Consider the following 21,822-nt stretch of genomic DNA (forward strand, 5'->3'; position numbering starts at 1 on the left):
TTCGACTGTAATAGGTGCAACTACTTTCACTTCAATGGGAGGATTATATTTAAACCACTTCTCTTTAGGGAGATCAACGTGAGTAGCAAAAGTTTCACAAAAAGTAGCTACTATCTCAGAGTCAAGTCCATACTTAGAGCTAAATCCACGGAAAGCATCGGTATCCATAAAAGATTTAACACAATCAAACTTAGGTGTCATACCTGACTCCTTACCATCGTCGGAACCTCAGTCTTCAGAGTTGCGTTTAATTCTTTCCAATAAGTCCCATTTGAAATCAATAGTCTTCAGCATATAGGAACCAACACAGGAAGTATCAAGTAGGTTGCGATTATCAAGAGAAAGCCGAGCATAAAAATTCTGAACGATCATTTCCCGAGAGAGCTCATGATTGGGGCATGAATACAACATTGACTTAAGCCTCCCCCAAGCTTGAGCAATGATTTCTCCTTCGCGAGGCCAGAAATTATATATGTAATTATGATCACGATGAACAAGATGCATAGGATAGAACTTCTGGTAAAATTCCAACTTCAATCGCTTATAATTCCAATATCTCATATCATCACATAGCCTATAACATGTTATTGCATCTCCCTTCAAAGATAAAGGGGAGACCTTCCTTTTGACAACATCATCGGGAATACCTGCAAGCTTAAATAATCCACAAACTTCATCCACAAACATGAGGTGTAAGTCGGGATGCAATGTTCCATCTCCTGCGAAAGGATTAGCTAGCAGTTTCTCTATCATACCCGAAGGAATCTCAAAGTGAATATTTTCATAAGGTTCAGTAGGTGAGGAGCATCTCTTTGCTCTTCTGGTTGGGGTGAAGATACCACAAACAAGCCCCTCAAAGGATTAGTTTCCATAGTAACAAGTAACAAAAAAATTCAGCACACTATATAAATGTTTCCTTACCAAGTTCCGCTCACCAAGAGCGCTACGCTCCCCGGCAACGGCACCAGAAAAGAGTCTTGATGACCCACAAGTATAGGGGATCTATCGTAGTCCTTTCGATAAGTAAGAGTGTCGAACCCAACGAGGAGCAGAAGGAAATGATAAGCGGTTTTCGATAAGTTTTTCTCTGCAAGCACTGAAATAATAGGTGATAGATAGTTTTGTGATAAGATAAATGGTAACGAGCAAAAGTAAATAAAGTAAATAAAGTGCAGCAAGGTGGCCCAATCCTTTATGTAGCAAAGGATAAGCCTGGACAAATTCTAATAATGAAGAAGGAGCTCCTGAGGACACATTGGGAATTATCGTCAAGCTAGTTTTCATCACGTTCATAAGATTCTTGTTCGGTACTTTGATAATTTGATATGTGGGTGGACCGGTACTTGGGTACTGCCCTAACATGGACAAGCATCCCACTTATGATTAACCCCTATTGCAAGCATCCGCAACTACAAAAAGGAGTATTAAGGTAAACCTAACCACATCATTAAACATATGGGTCCATATCAACCCCTAACGAAGCAACGCATAAACTAGGGTTTAAGCTTTTGTCACTCTAGCAACCCATCATCTACTTATTACTTCCCTATGCCTTCCTCTAGGCCCAAATAATGGTGAAGTGTCATGTAGTCGACGTTCACATGACACCACTAGAGGAGAGACAACATACATCTCATCAAAATATCGAACGAACACCAAATTCACATGACTACTAATAGCAAGACTTCACCCATGTCCTCAGGAACAAACATAACTACTCACAAAGCATATGCATGTTCATAATCAGAGGGGTAATAATATGCATAAAGGATCTGAACATATGATCTTCCACCAAGTAAACCAAATAGCATCAACTACAAGGAGTAATCAACACTACTAGCAACCCACAGGTACCAATTTGTGGTTTGGATACAAGATTGGATACAAGAGATGAACTAGGGTTTTGAGATGAGATGGTGATGGTGAAGATGTTGATGGAGATTGACCCCCTCCCGATGAGAGGATCGTTGGTGATGACGTTGGTGATGATTTCCCCCTCCCGGAGGGAAGTGTCCCCGGCAGAACAGCTCCGCCAGAGCCCTAGATTGATTCCGCCAATGTCCTGCCTCGTGGTGGCGGAGTTTCGTCCCGTAAGCTTGCCCACGATTTTTTCCAGGGGAAAACCCTTCATATAGCAGAAGATGGCATCCGGAAGCCCACCAGGGGGCCCAGGAGATAGGGGGCGCGCCCCCCTGTCTCCTGGACAGGGTGTGGGCCCCCTGGCCTATTTCTTTTGCCCAAAAAATCTTATTAAATCTGAAAAGTTGTTTCGTGGAGTCTCAGGTCTTTTGGAGTTGTGGAATAGGTTTCCAACGTTTGCTCCTTTTCCAGCCAGAATTCCAACTGCCGGCATTCCCCCTCTTCATGGTGAACCTTGTAAAATAAGAGAGAATAGCCATAAGTATTGAGATATAATGTGTAATAACAACCCATAATGCAATAAATATTGATATAAAAGCATGATGCAAAATGGACGTATCATTGAGGTTTGTGATTCCCGTAGCATGCACGTATGGTGAACCGTTATGTAACGAAGTTGGAGCATGAGATATTTTTTTGATTGCCATCCTTTATGTGGAGGTCGGTGGCGCGCGATGGTTAACTCCTACCAACCTCCCCCTAGGGGCATGCGTTGTAGTACTTTGCTTCTAGGGCTAATAAACTTTTGCAATAAGTATATGAGTTCTTTATGACTAATGTTGAGTCCATGGATTATACGCACTCTCACCCTTCCATCATTGCTAGCCTCTTCGGTACCGTGCATTGCCCTTTCTCACCTCGAGAGTTGGTGCAAACTTCGCCGGTGCATCCAAACCCCGTGATACGATACGCTCTATCACACATAAGCCTCCTTATATCTTCCTCAAAACAGCCACCATACCTACCTATCATGGCATTTCCATAGCCATTCCGAGATATATTGCCATGCAACTTCCATCGTCATCATCATATACATGACTTGAGCCTTCATATGCATGATCGTAAGACAGCTAGCATGATGTTTTCATGGCTTGTCCGTTTTTTGATGTCATTGCTACGCTAGATCATTGCACATCCCGGTACACCGTCGGAGGCATTCATATAGAGTCATATCTTTGTTCTAGTATCGAGTTGTAATATTGAGTTATAAGTAAATAGAAGTGTGATGGTCATCATTATTAGAGCATTGTCTCGAAAAAAAGAGGCCAAAGAAGCCTAAATAAAAAAAAGGAGGCCAAAGAAGCCCGCAAAAAAGCGAAAAAGGAAAAAAAAGGGAAAAAGGAAAAAAGGAATAAAAGGGACAATGTTACTATCCTTTTCCACACTTGTGCTTCAGAGTAGCACCATTTTCTTCATATAGAGAGTCTCTTGAGTTATCACTTTCATATACTAGTGGGAATTTTCATTATAGAACTTGGCTTGTATATTCCGATGATGGGCTTCCTAAAATGCCCGAGGTCTTCATGAGCAAGCAAGTTGGATGCACACCCACTTAGTTTCTAGTTTGAGCTTTCATACACTTATAGCTCTTAGTGCATCCGTTGCATGGCAATCCCTACTCCTTGCATTGACATCAATTGATGGGCATCTCCATAGCCCGTTGATTAGCCGCGTCGATGTGAGACTTTCTCCTCTTTTTTTGTCTTCTCCACACAACCTCCACCATCATATTCTATTCCACCCATAGTGCTATATCCATGGATCACGCTCATGTATTGCATGAGGGTTGAAAAGGCTAAAGCGCGTTAAAAAGTATGAAACAATTGCTTGGCTGAAACCGGGGTTGTGCATGATTTAAATATTTTGTGTGATGAAGATGGAGCATAGCCAGACTATATGATTTTGTAGGGATAACTTTCTTTGGCCATGTTATTTTGAAAAGACATGATTGCTTTATTAGTATGCTTGAAGTATTATTGTCTTAATGTCAAATGATAGACTATTGCTTTGAATCACTCGTGCCTTAATATTCATGCCATGATTAGATTACATGATCAAGATTATGCTAGGTAGCATTCCAAATCAAAAATTATCTTTTTTATCATTTACCTACTCGAGGACGAGCAGGAATTAAGCTTGGGGATGCTGATACGTCTCCGTCGTACCTATAATTTTTGATTGTTCCATGCCAATATTATACAACTTTCATACACTTTTTGGCAACTTTTTATACTATTTTGGGACTAACATATTGATCCAGTGCCCAGTGCCAGTTCCTGTTTGTTGCATGTTTTATGTTTCGCAGAAACCCCATATCAAACGGAATCCAAATGGGATAAAAACAGACAGAGAATATTTTTGGAGTATTTGGAGAATATGGGAAGAACAATCACCGCGAGACGGTGCCCGAGGTGGCCACGAGGCAAGGGGCACGCCTGCCCCCCTGAGCACACCTGCCCCCCTCGTGGGCCCCCCGTAAGGCAGTTGCTGCTCTACTTTTGCCGCAAGAAAGCTAATTTTCGGAGAAAAATCTGGGCGAAGGTTTCAATCCAATCGGAGTTACGGGTCTCCATATATATACGAAACGGTGAAAGGGCAGAATCAAGAGCACAGAAACAGAGAGAGACAGAGAGACAAATCCAACCTCGGGGGGGCTCTCGCCCCTCCCATGCCATGGAGGCCAAGGACCAGAGGGGAAACCCTTCTCCCATCTAGGGAGGAGGTCAAGGAACAAGAGGAAGAAGGGGCCCCCTCTCCCCCTCTCCTCTGGTGGCGCCGGAGCGCTGCCGTGGCCACCATCATCATCACCGCAATCTTCACCAACAACTTCACTGCCATCATCACCAACTCTTCCCCCCTCTATGCAGCGGTGTAACCCCTCTTTTACCCGCTATAATCTCTACTTAAGCATGGTGCTCAATGCTATATATTATTTCCCAATGATGTATGGCTATCCTATGATGTTTGAGTAGATTCATTTTTTCCTATGGGTTAATTAATGATCGTGATTGGTTTGAGTTGTATGTTTTGTTATTGGTGTTGTCCTATGGTGATCTCCGTGTCGCGCAAGCGTGAGGGATCTCCGCTGTAGGGTTTGCAATATGTTTATGATTTTCTTATGGTGGGTGGCGTGAGTGACAGAAGCACAGACCCGAGTAAGTAGGTTGTTTGCATATGGGATAAAGAGGACTTGATACTTTAATGCTATGGTTGGGTTTTACCTTAATGATCTTTAGTAGTTGCGAATGCTTGCTAGAGTTCCAATCATAAGTGCATATGATCCAAGTAGAGAAAGTATGTTAGCTTATGCCTCTCCCTCAAATAAAATTGCAATAGTGATTACCGGTCTAGTTATCGATTGCCTAGGGACAAATAACTTTCTCGTAACAAAAAGCTCTCTACTAAGACTAATTTAGTTGTGTCTTTATCTAAACAGCCCCTACTTTTTATTTACGCGCTCTTTATTATCTTGCAAACCTATCCAAAAACACCTACAAATTACTTCTAGTTGCATACTTGTTCTAGGTAAAGCGAACATTAAGCGTGCGTAGAGTTGTATCGGTGGTCGATAGAACTTGAGGGAATATTTGTTCTACCTTTAACTCCTTGTTGGGTTCGACACTCTTACTTATCGAAAGGGGCGCAATCCTAGGCCTGAGGAACATGCCACATACACTCCGGGTATGTCCTCCACTGCACGGATCCCTCGTGGTAAGCGCAAGAAGGTAGAATCAGAGGCTAGTTTCACCAGAGGAGAGAAGAAGTCCTTGTTTAAGACCATGAGCAACTTGTTCAAGATGTGCCAGTCTATTCAGCGCCGTCGAGTTAAGGAGATCAACAAGGACAAGCTTGTGAGGCGTCGGAAGAAGGCAGAGAGGGATGCAGCTAGTGAGGAGGTTGGCCCAGGGTCCGAGGACAACGACAATGAGGCGACAGCTCGCTCCTTTCCGATGGCATGATGGGGCTTTGATGATGAGGATGATGCTTCGAGTGTGTCTCCTCTTGTCTAGTGGGTCCATGTGTTGCCTTTTCCCTTTTTGTTGTCTTGACGACAAAGGGGGAGAAGTGGTTGTGTTTTTATTTAGAGTGTGTTGAGATCTCAAGCCTCGTGGTTTATTTCGCCTTGTTGATGTTTTAATTGGCTTGAGATATTCTTATTTGCTTTCCTTGGTGTGGTTGTGAGCTAATCGTGTTAGCTCGTGAGACTCTAGTTATTTATATTGAACCTTATATGCCTATGCTATGATCTTATGGTGCTTCTTATGTTGTCTCACGATATTTGCTCACTACACCATTACATGAGATCTAGGCACCGTTATAGGTTTATTATGTTGATCTCATGTCTTGACAATATTGATCTTGGGGGAGCCTCTCATGGGTGTGATTGATGCATACTCAAGCGTACATTCTTTTACCTGCACACATATAGGGGGAGCTCCCATGATCAACCATTGTCGCATGGCTATTTACTTTTTCGTAGCTTTGATGCCATGCTCTAACCACATTGTCATCAATGCACCAAAAAGGGCGAGATTGAAAGTGCAAATGGCACTTAAAATATATTTTGGTGTGATGAAAATGTAGTTAGTGGATCTAATATCGGTTGCAAAATTTTATTGGTTCCTTATCGCCTCGATGGAGATGTTTGACCCCTCCCCCTAGTTCCAAAAGATCAAAGGAGTGGTCTACCGGCGATTCGAAGGTTTTATTTTTGGTTCGTTTCGAGTCGTACCGCACTATTAAGAGGGGTCTCTGGGGATGTGTGTCGTGTGGGAATGACATTGCCGAAACTAATACACCTAGCCTTCCTACTCCTACCACCTTATTTACCATAGTGTGCTAGTCAGGGTACCCAGAAAGTTTGCAATATAGTGTTTTTGGATACCCCGTGCGCACGGGGTCTTTTGACCCCCGTGCACACGGGGTAGTCAGAAACTCTCTGGGTACCCCGTGCGCATGAGGTGCTGGGTAAACTCTCTGAGTACCCCATGCGCACGGGGTCTTTTGGCCCCCGTGCGCACGGGTGGTGCGTAAGTCTCTGAGTACCGCGTGCGCACGGGGCCGACTTAGCCCGTGCGCACGGGGCCCAACGGGCAAAAAACCCCATCCGGCCAAGAACACTATAACCCCCCCCCTTCTTCATCCTCTGTCCTCAACCCTGATGTCTTGTTGAGCTCCACCATTGCTATACCCCATTTTGCTCAATACTCTTGATCCCTCCACCCAAACTTGTTGAAACTTTGGGGATTGGGAGAGCAAGACCTGATCTACATCTTGACCAAACCAAATCGCGTTCCCCGCAACATTTCTTCCCCATTGACTTGTTACTCTTGTAGCTTGGGCTCCTATGCAGTTAGAAGTTCCTCTGAAAGCTTCCTTGCTTGTAGTGTGCCCCGGAGAAGTTTGTAAAGGTGTGGTGGTTGCCTTCAAGACCAACCCCGAGTGATTCGAGGCTCATCCATTGGGGGTGACTCGAAAGAGATTACGGTGAGCCTTCGTGGCGTTCCGCAAGATTTGGCTCCAGCACCGCTCTAAACGGAGAGTAGCTCTTCCCCAAGGAAGAGTGAACTTCAGGATAAAATCTGCGTCCTCGCCTCACTTGTGGTTAATCCTTTCCCGCACTTTACTTTGTCTTCTATCATTGTATGCTTGTGGGCTTGCTAATTAGACTGTTGCCTAGCATATTTAGCTTTAAGCTTGCTTGTCATATAGGTTGTGTTCACCTAGTTGCATATCGAGTGAACCCTTTTTATCCGCCAAACCTTAAAATTGACAATAAAGATTAAAATTTGTAGTCTCCTATTCACCCCCCCCCCTCTAGTCGACCGTATGGATCCTTTCGCTCCACCATATGTGACATTGAGTGCACCTATCTTGAGGGAGTGAGTGAGCCACCACCATATAGAGAGTGAGGTAGTTTACAAGGCATGTGAGGCCATTTATGCTTCTAACGACTTAACCTATACCTCTATTGTGTCTTCTCATTTGGTGATAGGTCCCATATATGATGATGTGCCGATCCTCGACGACTTCGTCCTTCCTTTGGACAAGACGATGGCCATGGTGGACTATGATGCACCCCTACATGGTTCCATCACGATGATGACGTTCACCACATGAGTGAAATGAGAAAGGTAACATAGGTGAAGGTGATGCTCTTGTCCCACTAGTGGACATTCTTGACATTGATTGCTTGCATGATGTCGATCCACCTATTACCATGCTTCATGCTAGTATGATTTGCCCATGCGATGATTTACCCATTTATGATGAGTTTGATGATGCCGTGTGGAGTCTATTAGTTGTGATGCCGTGTTTCATAGGATTTCTTGATAATTCTCTCGGCCACATCATGTTTGACAATCCGCTTGACTTGTCATATGTTATGCATGAGATCACCTGTATGTCATATTTGCAATCTCATCGTAGTGACTATGCATATGCCATTAAAATAAACCCAATTTGCACATTTGGCATAGATGACAAGCTCATGGTTATTGGTATTCGCTTTTCTTGTGATGATATTGATATGCTTCCCATGAATGACGTGCCATATAATTGCATGCTCAATTTGTGTCCCCATCATGTTATACATGACAACTATTTCATGATGGATGACATGTTCTTATACCATGCATCGAATTTCTTTGAGCGATGCCTATCTTGTGCTAACTCTCACCAGCACATGCACATCACGATGGATGATGTGTATATTTACCACGCACACACTTTGTTTCGTTTGTCTACTTGTTGTGTAGGTATACATGCTTCCTTGTCAACCTCGCAATCCCATGAGTTGACGAAACGAGCTCTAGAGAGCAATGATGATTTGGGATCCCGTGGATTGTCCTTACCACCGCTCCCTTCGCGCAAAGACTTCACGCATTTCTTCTACGTGGCCCTCACATGGTTATGGGTTATTTACCACTTCTCACTTTATGCCCATATTGCCATGTTCACTTTGCATGATATGCTCATTTCTATACATTTGCCATGCATTTGTGACCCATGCCTTGCATCTCACATGACACTTGATTTTGTGACTTGTATGTGTTTTTGCATGCTTGGTGGAGATATTGCTTGTTATTGCCATGTTTGTTTTGTGCCCAATTCCTATGATGATCCTTTGATCATATCTTGCTTTCATGCTTGTCCTATGTCATGCGCATTACATATGCCTATTATTTGCCCACATGACATGCTTTCCATGATTTCCTCCAGTATGTTGCATCTTCGCACTACTAGTTTGCGTGACATGCTTGATATGCTTGCCTATGTTGCATCATCGATGATTCATACTTGCTCGTTTCATGTGGTTAATTGCATATATTTCCATGATTGACTTCATTACAACAAAGCCTTTAGTCCCAAACAAGTTGGGGTAGGCTAGAGGTGAAACTCATAAGATCTCGCGACCAACTCACGGGTCTGGCACATGGATAGCAAGCTTCCATGCACCCCTATCCATAGCTAGTTCTTTAGTGATACTCCAATACTTCAGGTCTCTCTTAACGGACTCCTCCCATGTCAAATTTGGTCTACCCCGACCTCTCTTGACATTCTCCGCACGCTTTAGCCGTCCGCTATGCACTGGAGCTTCTGGAGGCCTGCGTTGAATATGCCCAAACCATCTCAAACGATGTTGGACAAGCTTCTCTTCAATTGGTGCTACCCCAACTCTATCTCGTATATCATCATTCCGGACTCTGTCCTTCCTCATGTGTCCACACATCCATCTCAACATACGCATCTCTGCCACACCTAACTGTTGAACATGTCGCCTTTTAGTCGGCTAACACTCGGCGCCATACAACATTGCGGGTCGAACAGCCGTCTTGTAGAACTTGCCTCACATATGATGAACAATTGCTCTTTCCATTATGTTGAGTGCCACAATATCTTCACAACACCATATGCACATTATGCTTGGATTGTCTTGCCCCATGTGTTTAGTCACTTCATTTTATTTGGTGTTTTGAAAGATTCATATGCATACCATAGAATATTTGTTGAGCGCTTAATGCATGCTTGCTATGACCATGAGGTAGATTCTCATTCTCTTGTCACACATATTAGCGTCTCTACCTCCCAATTACATGTTTGTTTCAATGATGCCCTTGATTGTGCTCAATCCATATGCTTACATACATGACACAATCTTTTGTCACACCATATGATATGCATGATGACAACACTTGTTCGGTGAATCACCACTTGAATGCTTGGTTTTGCACTAACGCTACCACATTTGTTTTTCCAAGTGTTTGTTGTTCTTGCTCCTTTTGAATGAATCACGAGCCGGTGCGACATTGGAGAGTGCCCACTTTGAGCTTCAAGACTATGAGTACTTGGTGGACGTTCACTTCTACAAGGCGATGACATCTCTTTCCCATGCTGATTTGGTTTTCGATCCGAGGTCGGATCTTTCCCAAGGGGGAGGGGATGATGCGGAGCATCCTACGGACATCACCATGTCAAGAGTCCGTTCGGCAAGTGATACATGCGACATCTACTTCACATACATAAAGGTTAATCATTCCTTTACACGTGTTCACTTGACCCCTTCGAGGATGGTATACTACTTGACATCCCTCTCGTGTACATGCATAGATATTACTGGAGCTTTGTCGACGACGAGGAGTTCAAGCGCAAGAGAACATCTACACCATCCAATTAGGGAGAAGGAGGAGTAAGAGGGACCCCAAGACGCGAAGCACCGGAGGCCTCTGACCACCCCGGGTGCCCGGTCCGGCGACCCCAAAGGGCGCGGCCCCTCTGTCCACCCCGGGTGCCCGGGCTTTCACCACCAGGTGCCCGCACGACTAACCCCCGGGTGCCCGGTAGCTTTACCCCGGGTGCTCGGGCCCCTCCGGCTGTGCCTACATGCACTTAGGTTCCAATGACCCATTTTACTCCCAAACTTCCCCTAGTCTATAAATAGTCATCTCCTAGCTCGAAATTTGGGTTAGCAAAGTACATGATATGATCTTGAGAGCTTTCCTCCTATCTACCTTCTCCCATGGAGATCTAGACCTCCTGGGAGAAGATCCCTAGTGGATTCAAGACCCCATCTAGGGAAGGTTCCCCATCATAGGATTATCAAGACCTCATCTCCCTTTGGGATTTGGGATGAACTTTATCTTGTGCTATTTTCCCTTTGTTGTTCATGTATCTTGTGGATCCATGTGTTGCTAGTCTAGTGGATGTGTAATTGGGCTTGTTCTTGAGTGTTTCTCTTGTGATTTCCCATCTTGTTCTTCGTGTTCTTCGCGTTCTTCGTGGATCCCCCTCCAATTCGTGAAAGATCTCCACTTAGGGTCTCCACCCTATAACACGGCACCACGCAGGCCCCGGCCGCAGAGAGGGCCATGGCCTCCGCCATCGCCGCCTAGTAGGCGGCCTCCTCCGCTTCGGCAGCTTCGGCCTTCCGTCGTTCCTCCTCGATGGAGTTGGCAAAGGCCTCTCCGCAGCGCCGCCTGGTAGGCAGCCTCGGCCTCCTCCTCCTCCGGTTTGATGACGGGGGAAGGCGGGGGGTTGACGTGGTGGTGCTGCACGCCAAGCCGCCTTTGCTCCTCGTGTTCGAGGGCAAACCAGGCCTCCCAATGGGGAGAGTCTACGGTGTACTCGGGCATGCGCCGCTGCGCCGGCGTGAGCTGTGCCTGGCGCCTACGCACCTCCTCATCATGCGCCCGTTGTGTCCGTGGATCCGCCGGCACCGGGATCCGCTGCGGATCGAGGTGCCAGTGGTGCGGCAGCGTCACGGCGGGTACGGCAACGGGTGCCTGAACTCCCAGTGCCACCGCACCTGGTGCACTGGGATGTGTAGACGCTGCCGACTGGAGCGCGCAGGCGCCGGCGCCGGCAGCGGAGGAGGAGCACGGGAAGAGGAGGCGCTGCCCTTGCCCTTGTCGGAGCCACTGCCGAAGAACCCCATGTCTAGGGTTTCGGTTGTCGCCAGCGAGGAGGCACGAAGGGGCTGGGAGGGGGGGGGGCTCATCCAGATGAGGCCCCCCCTCCCCCCCTGCCCCGCACGCTTGTATTAGAAAAAGACGCTTTCACTGGCTGACGCATGGGCCTAGTGTCGATGGTCGCTATAAATATGACAACAGGCGGTAGTTGGGCCGCGGCGGACACCGAGGGGACGAGCGACGCGTCCACACCGACACATTTCAAGCGCCGCCGAGGGGACGAGCGACGCGTCCACACCGACACATTTCAAGCGCAATTTTAGTACGGGAATGGTACCACGCAAACGCGATGCGAACGGTTTTTGGCAATAGGTCGGCGCGTTGGGCCAGCGTGGAAATGGGTCGCCCGGTTGGAGTTGCTCTTACAAAGATCGGACCATGATTGTTACCAGTTCCGTTACGTTTGTGACATCACCCAAAGCTGTATGAGTTGTGTGAGTTAACTTGGTCTTCGTTCATAAATATAAAATGCTTTGGATATTTCAATATGAACAACATGCAAACTGACATGAATGAAAAACACACTAAAACATGTCTAATGAATGAAAACACACTAAAAAAATGTCTATATACTCCCTCCGTAAAGAAATATAAAAATGTCTAGATCACTAAAGTATGAATATCTCATATTTCAGGTAAAAGTATATAATGTGGTAGTGGTACGTACAAAAAACGGTTGTGCCCTATAACGCCTCCCTGTGCAAAGTGCATAAAACCCATGAAATGAGTCGGAAATGGGAGTTCTATGTTCAAGGAGGTACAGACCATATGTCCCACTAGAGTGAGTCTCCCTTGGTCTCAGAACAATGTGACAAGATCACAAGTTCCGAAACAGATGATTCAAATTTGATCACCAGAATATAAAGCAGACCCAAACCCCAATTTAACACACGCTTTTCAGCAATTGGCAATCGGATCTAGATTATAAAGGCAATAGTAGATCTTTGACACATTACAGTCGGCACTGGTAGCAAAAAGGTTGGAATAACAGATACCCCTGACAGTCACAAAACGAACAGCGGAATACTTTCCTACATACGAACCAGACCAAAACATACTTCTGACAGACAGTCTACTCGTCCTCCTGGCTGCGGAGCCTGGCAAGCTTGTTCGTAACCACGATGTCGAGCTGAGCAGCACGCTCAACAATGTCCTTGCGCTTCTTGGTGGAGACGTTGTGGGCGATCTCCGCACAGTAGGTCCTGATTGCAAGAAACGGGGCATATCACAATTAGGATGACAATAGGCAGTTCTGTAAGAGGCATGCATGGTTTTCGAGTCGCGACTCATGTGAGTCGCTCTGGGGCAGCGACTCGGAAGAAGTCGAGCCAGAGTTGTGACTAGTCGCGACTCAGAGTCGCGAGTCGACACTAAGCTGAGTCGACCATATTTTTGCGACTCATAGACTAGTCGTCGACTAGTCGCGACTAGTCGAGCGACTCGAAATCCATGGAGGCATGATAAACACACATTACCTGTTGTGCATCATAAGCAGCTCCAGCTCAGAGACATTGTGGACAACAAACTTCTTGAACTTGTTGGGAAGGTAATGCCTCGTCTTCTTGTCAGAACCGTAGCCAATGTTGGGCATCAAGGTGCATCCCTTGAACTTTCTCCTGACACGGGAATCGATACCCTTTGGCCTGCGCCAGCTTTGCTACAATCAAAAATCAAAATATTGTTCAGTTTAAGCACAATATAACATAATAAACAAGAGAACAAGTCCAGAAGAGGTGAAAAGACAAGATTCAACACATATGAAATACCAAACAACCTAGCACCATCCTACACAAAGTTTCCTGGTCATACTTGTACCACCGAACCAACACAGAAATAATTATAATTGAGCAAAGCAACAAACAACTTGCTGGCATTGGTGTATGGGGGTAGGGCTGCAAACGAGTCGAGTTCGAGCGAGTTGGAGTTGGCTCAGCTCAACTCATATAAAAATTCGAGCGAGCTATCGAGCTGTAGAACATGACTTGTGCTCAGCTTGTAATGATCTCGAGTCGATCTCGATCTAGTTTCGAGCTAAGTTAGACTTTAAAAATTATAAATCTGTGGTGATTATTCCAACTAGATAAGGACACAACACGACACAACTTTGTACGGCAATCTTGGCATGCTCGGGAGAGCTCATCTTGGTCTCTTGGGCGAACTAGCAATAGATGGTGCTCTTCGTGGATGAAACACAAGAAAATGAAGGTGCATATGCTGGGAAATTTTGCTAAAAGCAACAGGATATTTAAGACATAGGTGACCATGTATCATAATTAGGCCTAAATTTTGGCTGCGCCTAATTAAGCTTCCATGTTTGCTGGTAAATAAAATGGAGAAAAATCACGCACATCATATATGGTAACAAATTATCTTATTTCTATTTAATATTTGGCACGATCATTTAACATAATGGTATTATGTCGAGCTATCGAGCTAAAATCGAGCAAGTCAATATTGGCTTAAGATTGGCTTGTTTCTTGGTCGAGCTACATAAAGTGTTCAAACTCAGCTTGTTTCTTTTCGAGTCGAACTCGAGTCGAGCCAAAAAACGAATCGATCTCGAGCGGCTCACGAGCCTCGAGCTTTTCTTGCAGCCCTATATGGGGGTATACTTGCAACAAAAAAATCACAGAACACAAAATAGAAGAATAACAGACAAAGAAAATGCGGCTCAGCTAAAGGTTACATAACAGTGTATTAGTTGAGCTGATAGGATCAGACAGAAGGTACTAATCATGCAGAAAACATGACTTCTTGAGCTCACACTGGGAAACAAGTGTTGGGAGAAGTCTAAGCAAAGCATTCATACTCAGAATGAAGCCCACACCTTTTTTAATTCATCCCACTTCATGAAGACATGAATAAATTGCTGTAGAAGAGGTTGCGACAGCCACAGTACTATACTAATGCAAGGGCTAGGGCCCTCTTCATTCAACCCAATATTTGCTCAAGAAAATGTTTCCTTACTCAGACCTTTTACTAAGCCATCACTTCCTTTCTTGACAAAGTCATCAATAAAACAACAAGGTAAAACGAAAACACAATTGCCCAGCTAAGTGTCTGCTATAATCTTTCAAGCCAATGTTCATTGATGATTTCATGTAAAAGTGTCACAAATAATTCCAATTTAAACATGTATCGTTCAGTTATCTACTTTGTGCTTGTTCATACCCTAAACGGTTTCCACCTTCAGAAAACACAACAAATTTCTACAACAACATTAGCTAATACCATATAACACTCTAGTGCTGAATCAACGACTACAACACTTCCATTTCACAGTAACATAGCCTAAGCCGAAGTGGTAAATTTGGCATACAGCGACTACGAATCACAAGTGAATATAATACTACAAAACGCCACAGACCTCCAGGTTATACAATTAAGATACTACATCAGGCCATGAACCGCGGCAAACTTTGCAAGTTGAAACTACAGCATGAGTAAGAATCGGGATCTAGAACCGGGTCAAATCAACTGCACGAAGCAATCAAGACATGATGCACTTGCAACATCCACTGCATAAAAGTCTTGCGCGAGAGGTTGATACCTTGAGGCCAATGTAGCGGTCGCTATGGGCCCTCTTGAAGTGCTTGACCCTCTTCTTCACGATCTTCCTCGTCAGAAGCGGCACCGCCATCTTTGATCTGTCGGGCAAAACGAGCAGAAGGAATTCGGATCAGATGACGAGGGTAAAATCACCAGGGAAAACTAGGTGGGAGCTCGTCTGCGAGCTTGCTTGCTACCTTCGGGAGCGAACGACCCTAACCCTAACACAGAGAGAGGTGCAAGAAGAGCGGCGGCGGGGATGGATTTGCAAGGCGACGCAGTCTTTATACCCTCCACAAACCCTAGTTACATGGGCTCGAATGGGCCTGTGCGGTCTAGCCCGAAAAATAGAAAGTTAAGCCCGGTACATTGCAATAACTTACCCAGTTGCAGAATGGGCCTCCGTTTCTAAGTCCAGCTCCACCGTTAGCTCCCAAATCTCGGTGTGGCCGCGGCGGCCGAGGCGAGGCGAGAAATGTCGTCCTCCGTCTCCGCCGCCGTTCTCCGCCGTCTCGGCGACCGGCTCGGCCTCCGCCGACTCGCGACGCTCCCCGACTACGCGGCCGGCGCCGAGGAGCTGCCGCAGCACCCCACCTCCAAGGACGCCTACTTCGCGGCGGTCAACCACCTCTCCACCATCGTACGGCGCGACTTCTACCTGGAGCGCACCCTGAACCGCCTCCGCCTGCCGTCCCCCTTCCCGCCGGACCTCGCGCTCCGCGTCATCCGCGCCGCTGCCCCCTCCGAGCCCCTCCACGCCGCCCGCTTCCTAGCGTGGCTCCGGGCGAAGCCCAATTTCTCCCCCTCCGCCGATCACTTCGACGCGCTGCTCCTCCCGCTCGCCCGCGCGCGCCTCTTCACCCACCTCTGGACCCAGGCCTCCGACATGCGCGCGCTCGGCCTCCCCCTCTCTCCGGCAACCTTCTCGGCGGTTATCTCGTCCTACGGCCACTCCCGCCTCGCCGAGCAGGCCGTCGAGGTCTTCAATCGCCTTCCCCATTTCGGGTGCCCGCAGACCACCGAGGTCTACAACGCCCTTCTCGATGCGCTCTGCGCCAACGGCAACTTCGCCGGCGCCTACAAGCTGCTCCGCCGCATGGCGCGAAAGGGCGTGGCCCCAGACCGCGCCACGTTCAGCACGCTCGTCGACGCCTGGTGCGCGTCGGGGAAGCTCCGGGAGGCGCAGGCGTTCCTCGACGACATGTCGTCCCGCGGGTTCCGGCCGCCGGTGCGCGGCCGGGACCTCCTCGTCGACGGGCTCGTCCGAGCTGGGCGCCTGGAAGAAGCCAAGGCATTCGCCCTCCGCATCACCAAGGAGGGCGTCCTCCCCGACGTGGCCACATTCAACTCGCTCGCCCAGGCGCTTTGCGATGCTGGTGATGTGGAATTCGCCGTGGGTCTTCTTGCCGATGCTTCCAGTCGTGGCATGTGCCCAGATATCTCAACTTACAAAGTGATGCTACCGGCCGTGGCCAAGGCTGGCCGAATTGAGGAGGCATTCCGATTGTTCTATGCGGCTATTGAGGATGGCCACCGGCCCTTCCCAAGTCTATATGCGGCGATCGTCAAGGCGCTCTGCAAGGCAGGTCGTTTCGCTGATGCTTTCGCCTTTTTTGGTGATATGAAGTCCAAGGGGCACCCACCTAACCGGCCTGTGTATGTGATGCTTGTCAAAATGTGTGTGAGGGGTGGTCGGTTCTTGGATGCTGCAAACTACCTTCTTGAGATGAGTGAGGCTGGGTTCGCGCCACGGGCGCCAACCTTTAACGTTGTAGTTGATGGGCTGCGGCATCTTGGGAAACATGATCTAGCCCGGAGGATGGAGCAGCTTGAGATGTCACTAAAAGGAAACTGAATGGATCCGGAAGTAGATGCAGTCTAGTGGGGCGCTGCGAATTGCTTGGTGAAGTTTCTGAATTTCCAGGTAGAGCTCCTATCTTCTAATTGTATTTCATGACATAGGCCGCCAGTGCTATGCTGTTGGACTGTGACTGATATATGCTTGACAGGTGATTTATTTGTTTTCGGTAGAAAGAATCAATGAATAAGGCCATCAGATAGTCTCAACTAATGTGCTCAAAATTGTGCAGTGTAGGTTCACAAGAAAAGTAGTGGCGGAGTAGGCACTAAGTTCAGAGGAATGTAAGTTTTGTGGTTGCATAGACAAGATTATTGAAATATCCATGGTCCATTGGTGTTTGATCAGGTGTTTTCACTGTTCAATTTAGTACCAACTGTGTGCTCCATGATAATTCAGTATAAAGATTGGAGCCATGCTACTTTGTACTATGATTTAAAAGTGTATTGTTGAGATGTCACTAGAAGGAAACTGAATGAATCAGGAAGTAGATGCTGTCTAGTGGGGTGCTGTGAATTGCATGGTAAAGGTTCTGAATTTTCAGGTAGCATTCCTGTCTTCTGATTGTATTCTGTGACATAAACCAATGTTATGCTGTTGGACAGTTGGATATGCTGGTCAAGTGATTTATTTGTTTTGGGTGGGAAGGATCAGTGAATAAGATCATTGGATAGCCTCAACTAATGTGGTCAAATTTGTGTAGTGAAGGTTAACAAGAAGAGTAGTAGTGGAGTATGCAGTAAGTTGAGTGGAATTTAAGTTTTGTGGTTGCATAGATTAGATTATTGAAACATCCACTGCCCCGTCGGTGTTTGACCAGGTGGACCAGGTGCTTTCACTGTTGAATTTAGAACCAACTCTGTGATCCATGAGGATTCATGTAGAATAAAGATTGGAGCCATGCTACCTTGTACGATTTGAAGTCGCGTTGTAGAGATAGGGCTGACTACTGATAATGTTTGCTGAAACCTCAAGGCAAATCACTTACCATTGAAAGGTTGAGGTACCTGTGTTGTCTTCTGGACAAAAGAACATCACTGTCTGGAATAAGTATGAGTCTTGATGAGGGAAATTTCAATTTTTTGAGATCGACAGTGCTCCGCCTTTTTGGGGAATGCACATTTGCGAAGACAAAGTGATACTGAAAATGGTTAGCAGTTTGAAGTGTCCAAATCAGTTTATGGTGGAAGTGTTTCGTTGGCCATGCATCAGTTTTAAGATAGTTTGGTAGTACACTGCAATTGATTCATATATGTCCTGCACCACAGCACCGACACTCTTCTTTAAGGATGAACATGTGAGAATGGCCCCTGTGAATCAGCATACTGCATGAAATGATTGTTACTCGTCCTTTGTAATGACTATGATGAAGGTTGTTCTGCTTCTGCATAGCTGCTGGTTGTTGCCTTATGTTTTTCCTTCCTTTTTTTGCGCAGTGTTTCAACTTTACTTTGCCCTCGGTGAGCATCAGATACTCGATTGGCATGCAGAATTGGACTTACCTTACAGTGTCCTAATACCTTCTGACAAGGAACCATCCGGGTGCACCCAACGAGATCAAAGTTGAATGAACCTATGTTGTTACATCATGTGGCCAGAATAGCCGGGCATGCAGTGGCTCGACGTTCACAAGCTTTTCTTTTTTTTTAGGATACACACAAGTATGTGTATCATATATTAAAGGGAGAAAGGGGGTAAAGAGCCCCATCCGCCAGAGTCTTACATGCGATTACAATACATGATGACTCCCCATCCACCGGACGTTCACAAGCTGATTACAGGCTATTGTATCTCCTGAACATACTACTGCAGAACTCAAGAACTCCCCAGTGATTTGGGGAAGGAATTTGCCTCGCGTTCGATGGCCTGCCTTCTGTATGGCGACAAACTAGAAACTACTGTCACGGCGGTGTTAGTAAGCGTATGGGCACGACTGCAAAAGGGGGGAATGCAGAAATGTTTTGTAATCAGGAGGTCAGCTATGATCCTATGACTGATCACACCGCTGAGGAACGCAAATCCGAGAAGCCGAGGGAGGGGGTTGATGATGAGATACAGCATTGTCTTGCATTTCATAGACTGGGAAGATTATTTTTCTTGTGAAAAAACATTGCTTAATGTGAATGTTGCAATGAACTGATATACCTTGTCTTTTTCCCCGACCGAAGGTCTTTTGAAGACGTATACATTGTTCAACTTTCAGTGATGGAAATTGTGGGTAAATTCAGTTGGTCCAAAAATAAAGGCTCGTTCTGAAGTGCGAAATGCAAAACCACAACATGTATGCATGATTTTGTTTACTTGCTTGTAAGTTAGTGGGTATCAATCTTGAGTTTGTCAAAAAAAAAAATAGTGGGTATCGATCTTGTAGTTATTTTTGACCGGAACTACAGGAGCTCGGCATTTTCATTATGGGGTAAAGCAAAACTGTAGAGACTAGGAACTAGCCATGAGGAGATAAAAGGAGAGGAAGAGCGTTAGAAAAAGATGGACAGAGCACTACTAGAGGAGTGCGCAGAAACAGCAAACTACAGGAGTGCGCAGAAACAGCAAAACGGATCACTCTAAGGCCTCCCTAAGGAGGCTGATTTCATCTCTGATAATTAGAAGAACGCTCTGAGGGGTTGCCCGCTTGTTATTGAAGATTCTCGCATCTGGCTCTTTCGAAACCCCTCAAGCGATGTATGCAGCAGCAGTGCGCGCATCAATCTCATTCTTCTTTTTGTGAGGCACTCGCATTTAGACCACCAATCCGAGAACAATTGTGCAGAGTCAGCCGCGAGTGATGCACTGGGAAAGTAAGCTCCAACGTGGTACCAAATTTCCTTTGCAAAAGGGCAGCTAAGGGTATTTCTAACCGGTCCCCTATAACCGGTCAGTGGAGTATATTTAGTTTTTTACTCCACTAACCGGCTCCTAGCCGATTCCTAATCCGGCTTAACGGAGTATAATTTTACTCCTCTCCCTAAATTTTTTCCTATTTTTACTCCCTCTTTGCTCCGCCGAGTAAAACGACGTGGCTCTTCTCTGCTGCCTCTCCCTCCCCTCCCGTGCCGCATCTTTGCCCCCGCCGCCCCTCCTACCCCTCCACCCTCCCCGCCGGCACAGGCCAGCCGCCGAGGAAGCCTTGTAGGCCTCCGCCGCTATCCTCCACCACCTCCTCGTCCCGCCGCCGGCCAAAAATCGAGGGGATCTGCGGCTGTTGTTGTTGCTGCTGGATTTGGTGTTTCCGGCCACCGGTGGCCGCGCCTTGCCATGGATTGGCCGTGAAGCGGCCCACACAGCCCCGACAAAGCCTCCGCTCCACATGCAAGTACTGGCTCTTCCTCTAGCCACTCTAATCACTCTCGCCGTCGGTTCTCCGGCAACTACACGGCTGACTGTCGCCTGGGCTCGGCGCTCGCGCAGCGGCTCACCGGCTTGCAGCTGTCGGTCATACAATGCGATGACTGCACACGGCAAGTAGTGAGCCAAGTTTCTACCACGCCGAAACATCACGGATGGGTGTCCTTCAAATGCACAAACGATGGGGTACGTGCTTGTTTTGATTCGGTTTTTCACCGGATTCGGTTCAATTTCGGTAGCTCATTGATGCTCATCTATGTTTGTAGGATGATGGATGTTCGTTTTGGTATTGGGAAGAAGAATACATTGATCAATTAATAGCACAAAAATTAGTAGATGTCTGTGCGCTATTGCTAGAATTGAGGCTAACCATGAGACTAGATGTGAGATTAGAGAAGAAATTAGAGGGGAAGCAACGTCTACTTCTTTAGAATCAAAGAAGAAGAATGAACTATGCAAGATCGAGAATCTACAGATCAACAATGAAGGCATCGAGAAGATATTAATCCAACTAGTTGGAGCAGTTATGGAAGTTGGATATCTTCTAAAATGTTTAATTGTGGTTCTTGTTTTCTTTGGTCTGGCTCTTCTAGCAAAGAATTGATGAATTATTATGTAATCCAATGTCATTGAATGAAATAAAGAAGCAAAGAAATGTGTTTCGGTGGCCAAAATTGAAATGCAAATGAAAAAAATTACTCTGCTAAGTTTAGGGGATCGGCTAGGTCGGGCCAAAACTTAGTGGTCCCTTAACTTTTAGGGGATTGGTTAGAGTTGGCTTAAGGAATGGGTGAGAGGTCGTTTCCTGAGGCTGATCGCAGGCACAACACCTGTCTTGATGATCCCAACCTCTTGTCTACAATCTGACCGCAGTCTATAATATTTTTGTAGTAAGGTCCAAATAAATAACTTCACTTTCATTTCAGCTTCGATTGTCGAGACTTTCTCAAGAATCGGGATAGGGATGCGCGAAAGGAATTTCACACTGTAGGCTGATCTTACAGAATATTCTCAGGCTCCAAGCTATTTTGTCAGGGTCGGATGTTAACTGTATACTTTGAACTTTGCACCAAAGCCTAATGAAGGCATCCAGCTACAAGGACCAGTTGATCTTGGCCAAGCCAATCAATTAGAGTCCCTTCTAGACACCTTTTTGAATCGTAGCAGATTTTGATATGGACA

General features: G+C 46.3%; 2 protein-coding genes across 7 annotated transcripts; one reads left to right on the forward strand and one right to left on the reverse strand.

Moving 5' to 3' along the window:
- Positions 1–12,782: 12,782 nt before the first annotated feature.
- On the reverse strand, positions 12,783–15,725 carry LOC123155817 (60S ribosomal protein L32-1). The gene is made up of 4 exons (XM_044573951.1): positions 15,635–15,725; positions 15,439–15,535; positions 13,364–13,545; positions 12,783–13,090 (listed from the first exon to the last, which is right to left on the reverse strand). Exons 2-4 carry the CDS (start codon positions 15,526–15,528, stop codon positions 12,961–12,963), a joined length of 402 nt encoding a protein of 133 aa, XP_044429886.1. The 5' UTR covers positions 15,529–15,535; positions 15,635–15,725; the 3' UTR covers positions 12,783–12,960.
- Positions 15,726–15,835: 110 nt separating this feature from the next.
- Positions 15,836–19,533, forward strand: LOC123155815 (pentatricopeptide repeat-containing protein At5g18390, mitochondrial). Of its 6 annotated transcripts, none has more exons than XM_044573949.1 (3): positions 15,836–17,361; positions 17,533–17,579; positions 18,732–19,533. In XM_044573949.1, the coding sequence occupies exon 1, from the start codon at positions 15,913–15,915 to the stop codon at positions 17,290–17,292; it is 1,380 nt and encodes a 459-aa protein (XP_044429884.1). In that variant the 5' UTR covers positions 15,836–15,912; the 3' UTR covers positions 17,293–17,361; positions 17,533–17,579; positions 18,732–19,533. The 6 variants fall into 6 exon arrangements, with proteins under 6 accessions (XP_044429884.1, XP_044429885.1, XP_044429883.1 ...); XM_044573947.1 differs by having other exon boundaries at positions 15,837–17,361; positions 17,528–17,579; positions 18,732–19,532; XM_044573950.1 differs by lacking the exon at positions 17,533–17,579 and having other exon boundaries at positions 18,732–19,532.
- The last annotated feature ends 2,289 nt before the right edge of the window (positions 19,534–21,822 follow it).

Source organism: Triticum aestivum, chromosome 7B (assembly GCF_018294505.1).
Source record: "Triticum aestivum cultivar Chinese Spring chromosome 7B, IWGSC CS RefSeq v2.1, whole genome shotgun sequence".
Taxonomy (NCBI): domain Eukaryota; kingdom Viridiplantae; phylum Streptophyta; class Magnoliopsida; order Poales; family Poaceae; genus Triticum; species Triticum aestivum.

Bases quoted from the DNA above. Each gene is read 5' to 3' on its own strand.
- LOC123155817 (XM_044573951.1), bottom strand. From the start codon at position 15,528: ATGGCGGTGCCGCTTCTGACGAGGAAGATCGTGAAGAAGAGGGTCAAG. The intron at 13,546-15,438 runs GTATCAACCTCT...TTTTGATTGTAG, and splicing joins ACCGCTACATTGGCCTCAAG to CAAAGCTGGCGCAGGCCAAA. The intron at 13,091-13,363 runs GTAATGTGTGTT...TCTTGCAATCAG, and splicing joins CTGCTTATGATGCACAACAG to GACCTACTGTGCGGAGATCG.
- LOC123155815 (XM_044573949.1), top strand. From the start codon at position 15,913: ATGTCGTCCTCCGTCTCCGCCGCCGTTCTCCGCCGTCTCGGCGACCGG.